Source organism: Folsomia candida, unplaced genomic scaffold, assembly GCF_002217175.1.
Source record: "Folsomia candida strain VU population unplaced genomic scaffold, ASM221717v1 Fcan01_Sc007, whole genome shotgun sequence".
NCBI lineage: Eukaryota > Metazoa > Arthropoda > Collembola > Entomobryomorpha > Isotomidae > Folsomia > Folsomia candida.
Genome location: NW_019091199.1, coordinates 1,848,072 through 1,862,135, shown reverse-complemented (window position 1 = coordinate 1,862,135; position 14,064 = coordinate 1,848,072). Strand labels below are relative to the sequence as shown.

The 14,064-nt window shown below is 38.1% G+C and overlaps 1 protein-coding gene across 2 annotated transcripts; it reads right to left on the bottom strand.

Annotated features, from left to right (window-relative positions):
* Nucleotides 1–6,407: 6,407 nt before the first annotated feature.
* On the bottom strand, nucleotides 6,408–12,788 carry LOC110851591 (ammonium transporter 1). 2 transcript variants are annotated; one of them, XM_035853921.1, is made up of 20 exons: nucleotides 12,620–12,788; nucleotides 12,500–12,550; nucleotides 12,365–12,405; nucleotides 10,190–10,610; nucleotides 9,638–9,721; nucleotides 9,488–9,563; nucleotides 9,343–9,421; nucleotides 8,619–8,664; nucleotides 8,518–8,538; nucleotides 8,304–8,434; nucleotides 8,185–8,223; nucleotides 8,090–8,112; nucleotides 7,848–7,941; nucleotides 7,723–7,769; nucleotides 7,589–7,640; nucleotides 7,488–7,527; nucleotides 7,366–7,426; nucleotides 7,197–7,304; nucleotides 6,967–7,120; nucleotides 6,408–6,888 (listed from the first exon to the last, which is right to left on the bottom strand). In XM_035853921.1, exons 4-20 carry the CDS (start codon nucleotides 10,397–10,399, stop codon nucleotides 6,699–6,701), a joined length of 1,455 nt encoding a protein of 484 aa, XP_035709814.1. In that variant the 5' UTR covers nucleotides 10,400–10,610; nucleotides 12,365–12,405; nucleotides 12,500–12,550; nucleotides 12,620–12,788; the 3' UTR covers nucleotides 6,408–6,698. The 2 variants fall into 2 exon arrangements, with proteins under 2 accessions (XP_035709814.1, XP_021955133.1); XM_022099441.2 differs by having other exon boundaries at nucleotides 12,500–12,788.
* Nucleotides 12,789–14,064: the final 1,276 nt, after the last annotated feature.

Sequence of the window (14,064 nt, the reverse complement as noted above, 5' to 3'; positions counted from 1 at the left end):
TGGATCCTCTTTCTCATTTGTTTGCCACTTGGCTCTTATTAAAGTTCTTCACTCTTGTCCATTTTCTTACCCGGAGTAGTTTTCTCATCGACACTTGGGCTCGTTTGATGGGAAATATAATCAAACAGATTTTGAGAATCAACTACATTCAGGAATTACATCAAAGACGAGTTTACTTTCAGTAGACATGATTAAATATACACGCAGCAAAGGTTGCAATTTTCAATGCCAAGTAAATACACGTAAAGTTTAGGAAAGCGGTTTAAAGCTCGTAGTACTTGGTCATATAGGCTGTAAAATGCAAAATTCTACACTGAGCGATTACAATGGAGGACCCAATATTTATTTCAAGATTGTAAATCACTGCAAAGAAAATGACTGTCAAGAGGTCCACCCCTTCGTCCAATTATTTCCTGGGTGCACAATCTCCATGCGTATCTAGGACGGATGGGAAATGCAGGGAGAGAAGCAATTATTAGATGCAATGGCCTCGTTTGATATATTTGCTGGAAGGAGGAGGAGGAGGAGGAAAAGGAAGATGATAAACGGTCCTCAAAGTTATTGGAGATATCTCATTCCCTCCCTTTTTATTGACCTCTGAAGAGTGTGCTCCCACTCCCAAAACTTTATCTACTCGCAGTTTCTTCCTCCTCAGTTTTATCCAGTGAGTGCCATTCAATCGGATGAATGGCAATCTAGAGATTAAAATGATGCTCGGAATATTTATATCCAATTCAGAAATTATCAAGTGAAATGTGAGACAAAACCCTAAATTTGAACGCATCTATCCAATTAATTAAATTCATAAGTAGTTGCGCAACTCTTAGATGAGGATTGACTAATTTTGTTCTAAAAATGGAATATTTATAGTGCTTAAAAGGAAGTGGGTTAAAACCGCAAGTATCAAAATGCATATCGTCACACAAATGCAATGTCTGTCTCTGTCGGGTTGTCGGTTCGTTATTGGGCTAATGGCACTTTAAATGTGCACGCTGTTGGGACGTGGACATTTTCAACCATTTTCTCAACCTCAAATTCCTTTACTTTTTTTTCTCTCTTTCTCTCTTGACGACTTCAACTCTGGGAGAAGATTTTCTGGGGTGGGTCGAGAGATCCTTTTCATCAGAGAAAGTGTGTGTGTATATAGCGTTGAGTATCGTGATCATCGCCATATCACTCTCTCTGTTTTCTACGCCTTCTCTTCTTCTGTCCCGTGTGTGTGTGACTCTTTACCTTGACTGGTCTGGCGGTGAAAGCCACAAAATTGCGGTGTCTCAGTCCACTCATCCGTGTGAGATTGTGATTAGTCTTTTCCGCCCTTTGCTTTCTCCATCGGGCATTCTCTCAGAAAAAAAAAATCCCGCAGCTTCACATTCCCATCCTCTCCTCCCCCCACTTCTCCTCGCTGGTCACTCATCCAATATCCTCCCAAAGTCCAGACCAGCCACCACCAAATTCTTTTCTCAGGCCTAAGTGAAAGAAGGCTCAAGGGATATCCTCCCAGAATTTTTTGTGCTGATTTTCATTTCGTTTTAATGGTTTTACCCTATTCAAAAAAGCCGAAGATTAGGATTCACATGGCTTAAATACAGATAGATGTTTGCGATAGATGACTGTATAATGATCATCATTGTGGATATTTTTTTTATATTTCGTGAAAAACCTGAATTGATGGACCTACTTGAAAAAAAGTATTTTCTTTGTGGGATTATAAGCTTCGTCAAAAATCAGTCGGTGCAGGAATTGCTTACTCAAAGTACTTTTTCATGGTGGAAGAAGCGACATTTTGCTATTGACCTGTAAAGCAAAGCGTTGCTGTAGGCTCACGTTGCAAACGTGTCATGTTTTCTTTTATCAAAATTCCTCAGGGAACCGACTTGGGACCAAATCGTCCAAGTTTCGAGTAAGCATTAGTTATAGTTGGCTTTGTTACAGTTTCCGTGCTACCGAATTCTTTTGCACCACTCGGGGGAAAAGGATTCAATACATTTCTGTGCACACAAGATAAATACATAACGAATTTCTGACTATACAACATATTAGAATACAATAAATAATTGAGGGTGAAAAATAATGATGGACAGCTTACACGAATTTAATGTGTCATTAGAGAAACTTTTATATAAAATGGACGCCTTCCTCTTATACAAACAGACTGACAAAAATTGGAAACAGTTAAGCATTTTGTGATAATTTGAATCAATAATATGACAGTCGGAGAGATCTTTGGTCAACAAACATGCCCTCCAAACACACACTGGAGCAACCACTAATGGCAATGCCTCCAAAATACTTGAGATAATAATGTAGTAATAGCAATATCAGGGAATATAAAAGTGCTCAATTTATTCCCCCGTATTTGCAATGGTGTGAAATGGTGGGTGCACTTCCACTTCCTCGTTCTTGGAGCCGTGCATACTTACCGAGAGCTTGGGGCTGGCTACAGGGAAGGAGAAAACTAAAACAGACCATTCATATGTATTATATAAACTCCACCTCTCCTCGAATTAATCCATTGGGAATCATTTATTCTCCTCGGCTGATACTTTCACTCTGTTGTGTCAGTGTTGAATAAATAGAAGAAATAAAACGACCCTCGCATTGTTCCTTCTCCTTCCAACGCACTCCTCACCTTTTATTCATTTCTTTCCACAACAAGTATGGGCTGCCTTTCTTTTCAAATGGGGACGCTTCAAATATCGGTGAAAGTAGGAGTTGGGCTGGTCGGACTCGGATCTGGTTATTTCTACTGAAAATGCTCACAAAGTTATGTTTGGAGTACAACTCGCTGGAAAAGCTTGCACTTGACGTGCAAGTGACAATTGCAATTTGCCACATCAGTGTGAAAAATAGATTTATTTAATTTCGAGAGTTAAATTATTGCACTTTCGAAAATTTGTGATATATCACAAAGACGACAGCTCGAATGGACCACCCACCGGCTATTTGTTTGATGCTGCTGGTACAGGTTTGGAAATGGAGAAAGAAAAAGCAGTCGTAACCGTCAGTGGATCGCATGGTTGTGTGTCATTTCGTTTAGCAGAGGAGGGCCGAAAACACATAAAAGTGGCTGTAGTGTGGTCTTGTGAGATATATGCCCCTCATAAAAGTAAGACCAAATGCATTCCCCGACACTAGGCTATCACTTATGGCGAATAATGAAGAAAAAGTGCCAATGAAATGCACCCCTCTTCAAATAAAATTATCCAGTCGTCTTCTTAAGTCAATAGTCATCCTTCCTTCCTCATCATCCCAGCTCGCCCCCGCTTCCTCCCAGCCCAGCCACGGGCCAACCCATCGCTTCGTTCTCATTTCGACTTGATATCCCCACAGTCAAATAATTAGATACGCCATTTATTTTCATGAACTGATGGTGGAGCTGCAGAATTAACCACAAGAAGACTCGGATTTTTTAGTACTTTCTCTCCCTCTCGCTCCCCGGTTCATTCAAGTCCCTTGCCATCAAACTAACTTTTCTAGTTAACAATTGTGTTTGGGAGGACCAACTTCCGAATTATGTTTGTGAGATATGCACAAGTATCCGTCACATTCAGATCTTATCCCTTCTTTTCTTGACTCTTTTCTCTTACCAGAAAAGTCACTAGAAATCTTCTGTCCGTAATTTATGCAAATCCGCGATCAGCATATTTGTTGGTACATAGACAAACCTGATGCGATATTGTAATAAGGCTGGGATCGGATGATGCACTGGTGATACGACGAATGAGTGGGCGTCGTCGTGGACGAGGACCATGGGATGCACCGCAAGCTACTTAATGTTGGTTGCTGCTGCTGATAGTTGATGATGATGCCACAGAAGAGATGATCAGCATGGAATGGAAATGGTAGATTTGTTGAAATAGGATGATCGTAAGGGCCGATTGGCTCCCAAGATAGGGACGACTTTATAGTTGCTGATATGTCCGTTTGGTCGTAAACATGAGTTCTCCTTCGCAATCTTCCTTTTCTGCCACTTTCTTTCTCCTCCCTCGCTCACTACCCATCCAGTCTGACTCAGCTCGCAAGAAATTATTCCAATCCCTCCAACATTATTCGACTCGATCTACTTTTTTCGCCAATTTTTCCCCCAAATATAGACACACACATACAAGGAATGAAAATAGTGAAAAAGCAGCAGTTTTCCTCTCTATAATGGACTCATATAATTTGAAATGTGTACCCAAATCCGGTCCTGGGAAGGCTCCACAGCTTTCTCCCGTTATATGCATTTGGTCTTTATGCCCATTCAGATAATACATTGAGTTTCCTGCTACAAAGGTACATGGATCAGGTGGACGAGACCTTTTTACACAACTGGAGAGACATGTATGTAAAATAGCACCACTGGTTCTTTGAAAGGACGAGCCTTTTGTCACATTTGTCTTTAAAGTATCTTTCGCCAATTGAGATCATTTCAAAAGGAGAGAATCCATTTGCAAATTGGGTCGTACTCATATTGAGAAATAAACTGAAACCTTTGAAACCGTGCATGCGTTGCGTTGAAATCTTGCCTCACACCGAAAAGCAAAAATCACAAATCCGACTATAGCTTGATGTTTGCATAAATAGTGAAAAGTCAACGTTAACCGATTGCGGGAGAGAGATCTCATAATACATAAATCAAATTTCTATTTGAATATGCCATCCACATGCTGCATGATTTCACAGCCAAATTTTCGGTGCCCCGTTTGGTTGAAAGGCTTGACCACTCCTTACGCAGGTCATACCACACGTTACAACTATGCAGCCAACCTTTCCTCCTTGGGGCAGTTTGTCCTGTAAATAAATATACAGCGGATGAAAGAGGAAGAAAGGGGGCTGAAAAGTCAAGTCATGGAATGGACATGGGTGCAGCATTTGCTGTTGGAAGGAAGTGGAGTCAAGTGAATACAAGAACCGTTCAAGTAAGTAATCCGAATCCATTCAAGTCCATTCAATTTCCAATTGTTTATGCATGATTTGATCTCACGAGAGGAGGGCGCATAGGAAGAAGAAGGGCTCTGGAGACTCCACTTTCTCCTCTACTACATATGAACATACACTGCATATCCTTCCTGACCAAGGTATTCTGACTCAGGGTTTTATTGAGTTGGGTTTTTTGGGCATACAACCCATTGGGTTTTACCATGCGAAGTGGGTTTTATTTGAGTTTTATTGGATTTTATTGGGTTTTAACTGGGATTTACAGTAAAACTACATTCTAAAAGTTTGAAACATCTCTCAAAATTTAGTCGAAGTTATTTCAATACGGATTAGAATTTCATTTCGTCAATATTATAATTTCGGAAGCCCCGAATAAATTGACCATTGACAATTTCCTTTGCCATCACAGTTTTCATTTGATACAAATAATAAAATTTTTGAACAGAAACAAATTCTAACAAGGAGAATTTGTATGATTTAATTTGCATTTGCAACCCATCAATACCCATGGGTCGTTACTTTTTTGATTAAAACCCTGTTTTTCCGAACCCTGTTTCTGACTGGCTTAAGCCGGAGTGCACGGCGGACCATCACGTTCGGATTTGCTAATGTAATGGATATTCATTCCAAGCCGAGTCTTATGCTTTACTTGCAGTAACATTTTTTTTTACTCACTGTTGTGAAAATTCTTTGAAAAGATTTACTCCAAACTGGGTAACGCCCTGTTTTAAGGACACTTGTAAATTTTGAAGATAAATGATGAAAAGTTTACAACAGGAAGAGGAACGATGTTACACACATAGAAGGATTGAAAATGGGAACGCCATTCACGAGACCCTTATGGGTGATGGCAATGGTGGTGAATGACTACAAATTGGTTTTTCTATGAATCACTGAGCTTCAAGAGAGAGGTTCAAAATACCCATTTTCTTCCTTGTTTTCATGTGGATATAAAATTGAATTCAATTTCTAAACCAGTCCAGCAATTCTCTCCTTTCGAAAAAGGTTTTGGAAATTTTGTAGCTATGATAAGTATGTACCCAAGGGTTAAGTCCCAGCTATACAAATTCTGGAAAGGTCTGAAAAGTACGAATAGGAATAAATACATGATTGGCTTTGTTTGTCTCAAATACACGCATCTACCTGCTACGACAGGAGAAATTTGTAAACATGACTATAAAGGAATTTTAATACGAATCTCACAAACAGCTTTCCCCACAGCCGGAGATGACTTATTACTTTTGTTTGGAGTTTTGCATCTGCACAAAATGACTGCACTATTTTGAGTTGCCGATCATGAATCATGTAGGGACGATTCAGGGTTGGGGGAAAATTGAAGGAAAATCCCGGCGGAATGAAAGCAATTTACTAGTTCAGTCAGTAGTAGCTGCCTAAAACTGTTTAACCCTTTTTTCTATAGTTCTCTTTAAGCGTTCGTTCGAGAAAAATGACAAAGCAAAATGGCAGAAGTTTAGGATCGAGGGTAATCATTTACTAATGCATCAGAAAGCTCTTTATTTGCTACACTTCTCAAATATTTATTTGCGCTTCAATTATTTTTTCTCCTAAAACTGCCTCATTTTCTTGTGAATGTTACATGATAAAATTTTAATCTTCTTGTCTATCATAAAAATAATACATGTAATGCTTATGTGTACGCACGATTTATAAAGTGAAATAAAACTTTTAATTAAAATAAAATGGATAAAATATTATATTAATTGATGAAAAAATGATAAAAGTCTTAACTCGTAAGTAATCTTGGTGAAATTAATCTATAATCTTGACTGTTCCACCTGAAATGCATTCGTATTGTGAAGGCCAACGCTGACGACCCCGCTTTTGTAATTGTACTGAGCATTTTGATGATTCCCATTGTTGGAGCCCATTCCAAATTGGATGTTCCCAAACTGAATCTGACTGCTTTGACTCATCCCTTTGACATCCTCCACATGCTCGTAACAACTGGTTGTTAATTAAAAAAGATGTTCCTTTGTAGGTCCAATTGTCCTGTTGCTAATTTAGTACGAGTAATAACCTTACCTAATCCCATGTTCTGCTTGGTCAAGGCCAGCCCTTTCCACCTCAATGTCAACGCGGAGGCTAAGTCCGGGGATTTTGTTCATAATCCACAAGATTATGAAAGTCACTACGAAGCTCCATGCAAGTCCGGCAGCAGTATCCGCCAACTGGTGTACTACATGGCATTACATGTAAATATTCTATTTCTATGTATCACATATTATTGTATTTGTTTGTATTATTTGTTTTACCAATTTGCATGTAGTGCCCATCAAGGAAACCACCTTCGATGGTGTCGAATGCGTAGCTCTTTTGTGCAAATATGCCAGTCAAAAGGTTTCCTACAATCCCACCCACGCCTGCAGACATCCATTTTAATTAATTCCCAAGTCAGCGTGGGATAGAGATTAACGTAAATACCGTGCACAGCAAAAACATCGAGAGCGTCATCGTAAGGCAAGAACCGCTTGAAATTTAAGGCCTGGAATAAGTATTATAAATAGATTTCGATGTCCGTAATGTTATTTTTTCAAGTTTCGTACCAAGTTGCATGCCATAGCGCCACACACTCCGAATGCGATGCTGTAAAAAGTAATTAATTGAAAATATTTTGATCCATAATTTTGTACTTTTATATTTTTACCTGCTTCCAGGTCCAACGTATCCACAGGCAGGAGTTATGCACACTAATCCAGCTAAATAAATGTGCATACACCTTTATTATGATCATCTTAAAGGGACGCCTTTGAAATTGGTAACAAGTTTTTTTCTACGTACCAACGGCTCCAGCACAAAATCCGAGAGCAGAATACTTTTTCTCATGCCTACAAAGTTTAAAAACTTGTTCATTCGATTCCTTGACCATTTTTGCAATGTCAATTTGATTTCTAAGTTTTAGATACCTGTAGTCCAGCAGGACCCAGGTGATACCTCCTACACATGCAGACAAGTTCGTCACAAAGCAGGCCATCACTGCTTGAATATTTGGTTGCAGTGCTGGAAAATAATAGGTACGTAAACTCATGAAATATTTGTTTTCCATTGAATGTGTAAACTTGAACTTAAATTATAAAGATTTAAATGTGTAAACTTTATTTGTAAGAAAAGGGAAAAGTTTCACTGAGTTACAAATAGCATTACGAACCTGAGCCACCGTTGAAACCGAACCTAAAAATAAGTTTATTTATTCTAAATATTTAAATAGTAAGCAGTGCAAACTGTAAATTCCTGGATCCGTACCAACCAAACCAAAGGAAAGCCGTCCCCAGAAAGACATTCCTGAGTACAATTACATAAAGTCAGACTGGATATGACCTCAGAATTTAAAGCAACAAAATAAGGCACAGAAAAAGACTCACGACATGTTATGCGGTTTGAACTCTTCTTTTTCATGAGCCCTCTCGCGATGACCCAAAATCACCGCGTACGCCAGAGCCGCAGCGCCACTCGACACATGCACTGGCGTTCCCCCAGCAAAGTCGAGACCACCCTAACCCAAGTAATTCGTTTAGTTTATATATTTCATAGTGCGTATAAAATACAAATAAGAACGACAAAAGACATTTAAGGTACCATTTTTGCGCCCCAGCCGTTCTATGCCACGTCATAGAAAGATTTTCAAGAAATAAATTTAGAACATATTTCAGTTTTCAAGAAGCAAAGAGTGAAATTACTTGGTTCCAGGTCCAGTATGCTAACACATCGTATACGCATGAAGTCCTTTTTCAAAATTAATATGTCATAATAATGAGTCATAATAAATCCAAATGTCTTCTTGAGGTCATAATGAGGAATACGTACGCCCTTTACAATGTCAGATCTTGATGCCCTTTGGATATGTTGCAGGTCTACACGAATGTAGAAAAAGTGAAGCAGGATTAAGGTCCATGGGCCCTAGTTCGTTCGCCACACCCCTTTGAAGGCGCGCCCGATGCGAAACTAGCCGTACGAAAAAATTCACCAAAAATCCAATTCTGCTTGGATCTGCATAATTTTAGCATATTCTTCATCCCAGATAGTTGCTTTATCATATACAATAGTAAAATCAGCTTTTTGGAAACTTTGAATATTTTCGAATATTTCCTGAATGGCTCGAAAGAATACAAAATTTCAAAATACTTGGGATAGCTATTGGATATGATAAAGCAACTATTTGGGATGAAGAATATGCAAAAATTATGCAGATCCAAGCAGAATTGAATTTTTGGTGAATTTTTTCGTACGGCTAGTTTCGCATCGGGCGCGCCTTCAAAGCCGGGCGAAGTAGGGCCCATGTACCCTTATCCTTCACTTTTCTACACTCGTATAGATCTGCAACATATCCAAAGGGCATCAAGATCTGGCATTGAAAAGGTCGTACGTATTCCTCCTAAGTTAGGTTAGATTAGGTCAATTTACCATAAAAATATGAAAATTGTCGTCGGTAAAAATCTTCCTCGCTCCGCAGCAGCACCAATAGCCAAGGCCGGCGTTATCGCTGATTACAAAGTAACAAGTATAAGTACAAACTTACAATGTAATGGACATTATTAAAGTTATTAACCTGCAAACATTCCTTGATAAATGCAAAATGCTAAATCTGGTATCGCATTATTCACCACGTTCGGCTCGTTGTAAACCTATTGATGAGAAGAAGCGAGTTCATTGTTGAGTCGTTAATTTTCATCGAATTAAAAGGATGACAATGTTTTACGTCGTTGAGAAGTGCATGGTCGAAATTCCCCACAAAAAAGGACCCGGTCTTGCTAAAAGTGAGAGAAAATCCAAACAGGAACCACTGTAATGGAGCACAACAGGAAATAAGAGGACATTATTTTCCAGGAATAAAGCAAGGGTCGTGGAGGGGGTTGAGATGAAGAGCTTAATAACACGGACACCAAAGACGCAGCCCAGTTTATGGCCAATCACGGCGACGGAAAAGTGTTGATAATTGGACTCTTGGTAATACAGACGCCCATGAATGTACGTAATTACTGAACGGATATGTTCTATATGTCTACTAAAATACAGGCAACTCGCATGTACTGCATTTCCTTTTACTTTTCTGAACAGGGATTACACCTCCAAATTCCATGAGCTCATTTTGAGAGTCGCATCAAACTTTAATTATTTACTTGGAGATCATTTTGAGAGTCGCATCAAACTTTAATTATTTACTTGGAGATCATTTTGAGAGTCGCATCAAACTTTAATTATTTACTTGGAGATCATTTTGTGCAAAAGAGAGGAATGCAAACTAATTTACCTGCACTGAGACAACAGCAATGGACCAACAGCTCAGCATGATAAGAGACAAGGCGCTTTTGGACCGTGCCATCCCAGAGTAAAAATATCCCACTCCTGGAATCATCAACCAGACCAGTGCCGTGGACGCGAGTACGAATCCAGTATCGCCAGGATTGTAGTTGTGATGCGGTGCTCCACCCGAAGTAGTGTCATTTGTCGAATGCTCCATAATGACGGCGGTCACTTAATTGGCGACGGTGTTTTTTTCTCCGAAAGGTGGACGGCTATTGCCCCAACGTGTCCCAATGTCTTAGGTGCCCAGTAAAACTGTTGCAATAACTGGCAATTTTGTCTCGAATTGAAGGGTATTAAAGGAAATTACGGTGTAGATTACGACTTTTCCCAATTACTGCCTCGGATTCTTTCATGCATGTGCTTGCCTGAAAGGAAATAAATCGACTTGAACGAACGGAACAAACATCAAAGTTGTCGAAAACAAATGTCATGAATTTTAGGGTGCAATACAATACGCATTGCATAACATAATCCAACACGACATGAACTACTGGACGTTAACACCTGCACTCTCATAACACTGATAAACAACAATATCCTGCACGTAGGTCAGAAACCACCTGAAATTGAAGTTAATTTAGTCGTCCTTAAGTTGAGTCAAGTTCCTTTACTTAAAGGTATTGCATACACCTAAATCATGTACACAAAATACACCTTCGACTGCTTTAATGATGGGTTTGAGGAATGAGGTCTGAGGTTCTCAGTAATGCAAGACATTGAGGGTTGACATTTTAAATATTCATACACTCACATACACTACACTGTTGTAGGCCATCTATCTCATTCCAGGCTGCTATTTGTGGAGTGAACCACAATTCGCTTCAACTCTGATAATATGAAGTAAGGATTTTTTAAAAGTTTTCTTCAGAGATCTACAGTTTGCATTTTCATGCCTTTGCTACTCAATGAAAATCGTTCTTCAATTCCAATGGGACTCAATCAAATATTTTGAACATAAAGGAATATTGATGGAGGTTAGTAATGCCCACGTATGTAAACACATACACTGAAATCTGGCTGTCGTTCCTTGCTATGCAATAATTTCTATAATCAAGGTAAGGTTTTCGCTATATTGGGACACTGCATGCATAAATGGCACTTGTCAAAACCACCTTAAAAACTGCATGACGTAAACGCTGTCTTAATAAAAAGTGCATTGGCTAGCCATCAAGAACGTAATTGGATAAAGTGATATCTCTGACAGTGAAGGATAGCAAGTTTAAGAATAATGTACCTATTATATGCATGTAGATGTATGTAATACACTTCTTATGGTTAGTATCATTTGCATAATATCATACGCATGAATATATATGTAACATTATAGGTGGTCACATACATTTTACACGATATAAATCAATTTTTTGCTCCAATTTAAAGCTAATGAAATTTAAATAGGAACGTGCAAAGCAATGAATCAGCCAATTCCATGCATTTGCTAGACTCATATTGCCACGCAATTATTTGTGTATTTGTATTAATGATGAGTGGCGATAACAATGGGAAATTTAACATGGAAATGCATTAATCCTTGTGTAAAGATAATCTCAAAAATAGAAACACTAATTACAGACACACTCCGAAGTATATTTTTTGTGCTTAAGTACACGGTAAATTTTTGCCTACGTGATGATGACAGAAAAAAATGAGTAGTGCTGTCCAGCAAGGTTTAGAATATTCATGCATTTAATAATGTAAAGCATGGTCATTTGAACGTAAATCTTGCTAATTTTGAATGGAAGGTGACATTGGTTTCTGTTTCTAATTATTCTCAGTGCCAATGAACACTTCATCATCATCGTCACGAACATTTGTAATTATTGTTTCGCCTGGCTCTAGTTTTTAGAGAAACAAATTTCTGTTGCCTCAAGCAATTGCTCCTCAAACTGCGTAATCTTTGGTTAATCCTAAACATCTTAAATTTAATTGACATTCAAGAAACGCTTAAAATTTAATCTAATCTTAATATACAGATTCTTCTATTTTGACATTTGACACCCTCAGTTTGTGGATTTATTACTTTTTTTATATATCTATTCTTAAAGAGCGCGATACAAATGCTATCTTGAACTGAATGAAAAATATTAATTATAGCAAATTAATCAAAAGTTGCACATACCTCAAATAGCTCACAAGTGAAAATAAAATGTTTCTCAGCCACTGGACAAAATAGTACTATTACATTTCATCACTTGCAATGAACAAATAAAGTTATGGGTAAAATGCATGTGTGAGTAAATAAAGTAGTATGTACCTGAATTTATGAAAATGCCACTTGCTCTACTACAGCTCAAACTGCATGCACCTACAATACACAGATTACTATGTGATAACTGATGTGGGTTCTTCTTCTTGGAATGGCTAGACGATTTACCACAAAAGTGTATTTATTCGTAGCTTCATTTGATGGTCAGTTTCTACTCATTATCCGCGTAGCACTAGTTTTTGGAGTAACAATAACATTATGAAAAGCACTGCCGTTTTTGAGTTCAGTGTCACCCAAGACTATTTCTATTACAAAAACTTGTGATGGAAATACCTGGTGGTCTAACAATAAGTTATTATGAGACATGCGACGAGACTCTGATTATCCAATAAGTCGGTTTATGATTCTGGAGACTTTTTCCTTCTTGGTACCACATTTTGTACTAATGATATTATTGCACTACTTACTTAGGAAGTATTACTTCTGTGCTGTATTATGCACTAATGTCCTTGTTTCTCTTAACTAACCTCATCCCACACAAACAAGTCCCATAATCACTCGTTCCTCCAACCTATCAACATTGACAGATTATAGAACCATCAAATCGATATGATATTTCGTAGTTTTTATAGCAAATCGTTAGAAAATGTCTCTCACACACCTCGAAAATAGCGATAAACGTATAGAACGCACCTGGCAATGAGTTACCTTCTTTGATGAGTAATGATTGATGAATATTGCAAAAACTCCTTGCGAATTGTCGGACTACTTTGCTTCATGAAACGCACTGCCTGAACTGTACTTATTCACCGCCCTCGTTGCATATGAAATTACGAACACAGTTTATTAGGTAGCATCATAAAGCAAACCAATATGTATAGATTGCAAACCAAGGTTTGATCAGTGAACGCCATACAATTTGCAGTATAAATTTGCCAACTTTATATTATACTACTCATCCCAAGCTAACTTTATCAGCAATTATTTAATATGATATGGGATAAAATCGGCCATTAATTCTTGCATGTTGTACTAAAAGCACAAGTCAAACAATGAAAATCAATCTTTAAATTCATGTGCAGAAAAAATACAAATGGATAAATTCCGTGAATTTACTTTGCTAATGGGTTGTCACTGTAAAAGTTGTAGCAATTTTTTGCATGGAAGTGTCCACTTATTTCTGTATGTTTGTATTTAAATTTGAATACCTGCTATTTTAGTGTCAGTTTTTACCAGTTTTTCAGATATTGGGAATGTAATCCCAATTTAGATACATTATTACATACTGGATAAAACTTGGAATTTCGAAATTCGTCCATGTATCTAGTAAATTGTTGGATAGAACGGAAAAACATTTCACTCAGGACGGAATAATACGTAATGTGGAACAAGTACTTGATTGCATGTTGCCAACCGAAGACAGTTACAGATTAAAGTTGCGTGTGTCGAGGTTATTCCGTGGACAGCGAGATAAATCTGGTTTTTCTCAAGTTGCCTTCTTCTTCGGACTCAATTTTACTGAAATTTTAAACCGTTTTGCTCAGATATGCGGTACTAACAACATTTGGGTCCAAGAGTTTTAGAAAACGTATCAAATTATCAACCGTTTGATT

Bases quoted from the DNA above. Each gene is read 5' to 3' on its own strand.
- LOC110851591 (XM_022099441.2), bottom strand. From the start codon at position 10,399: ATGGAGCATTCGACAAATGACACTACTTCGGGTGGAGCACCGCATCAC. The intron at 7,942-8,089 runs GTTCGTAATGCT...ATTATTTTCCAG, and splicing joins CGGTTTCAACGGTGGCTCAG to CACTGCAACCAAATATTCAA. The intron at 7,770-7,847 runs GTATCTAAAACT...TAAACTTTGTAG, and splicing joins TGGGTCCTGCTGGACTACAG to GCATGAGAAAAAGTATTCTG.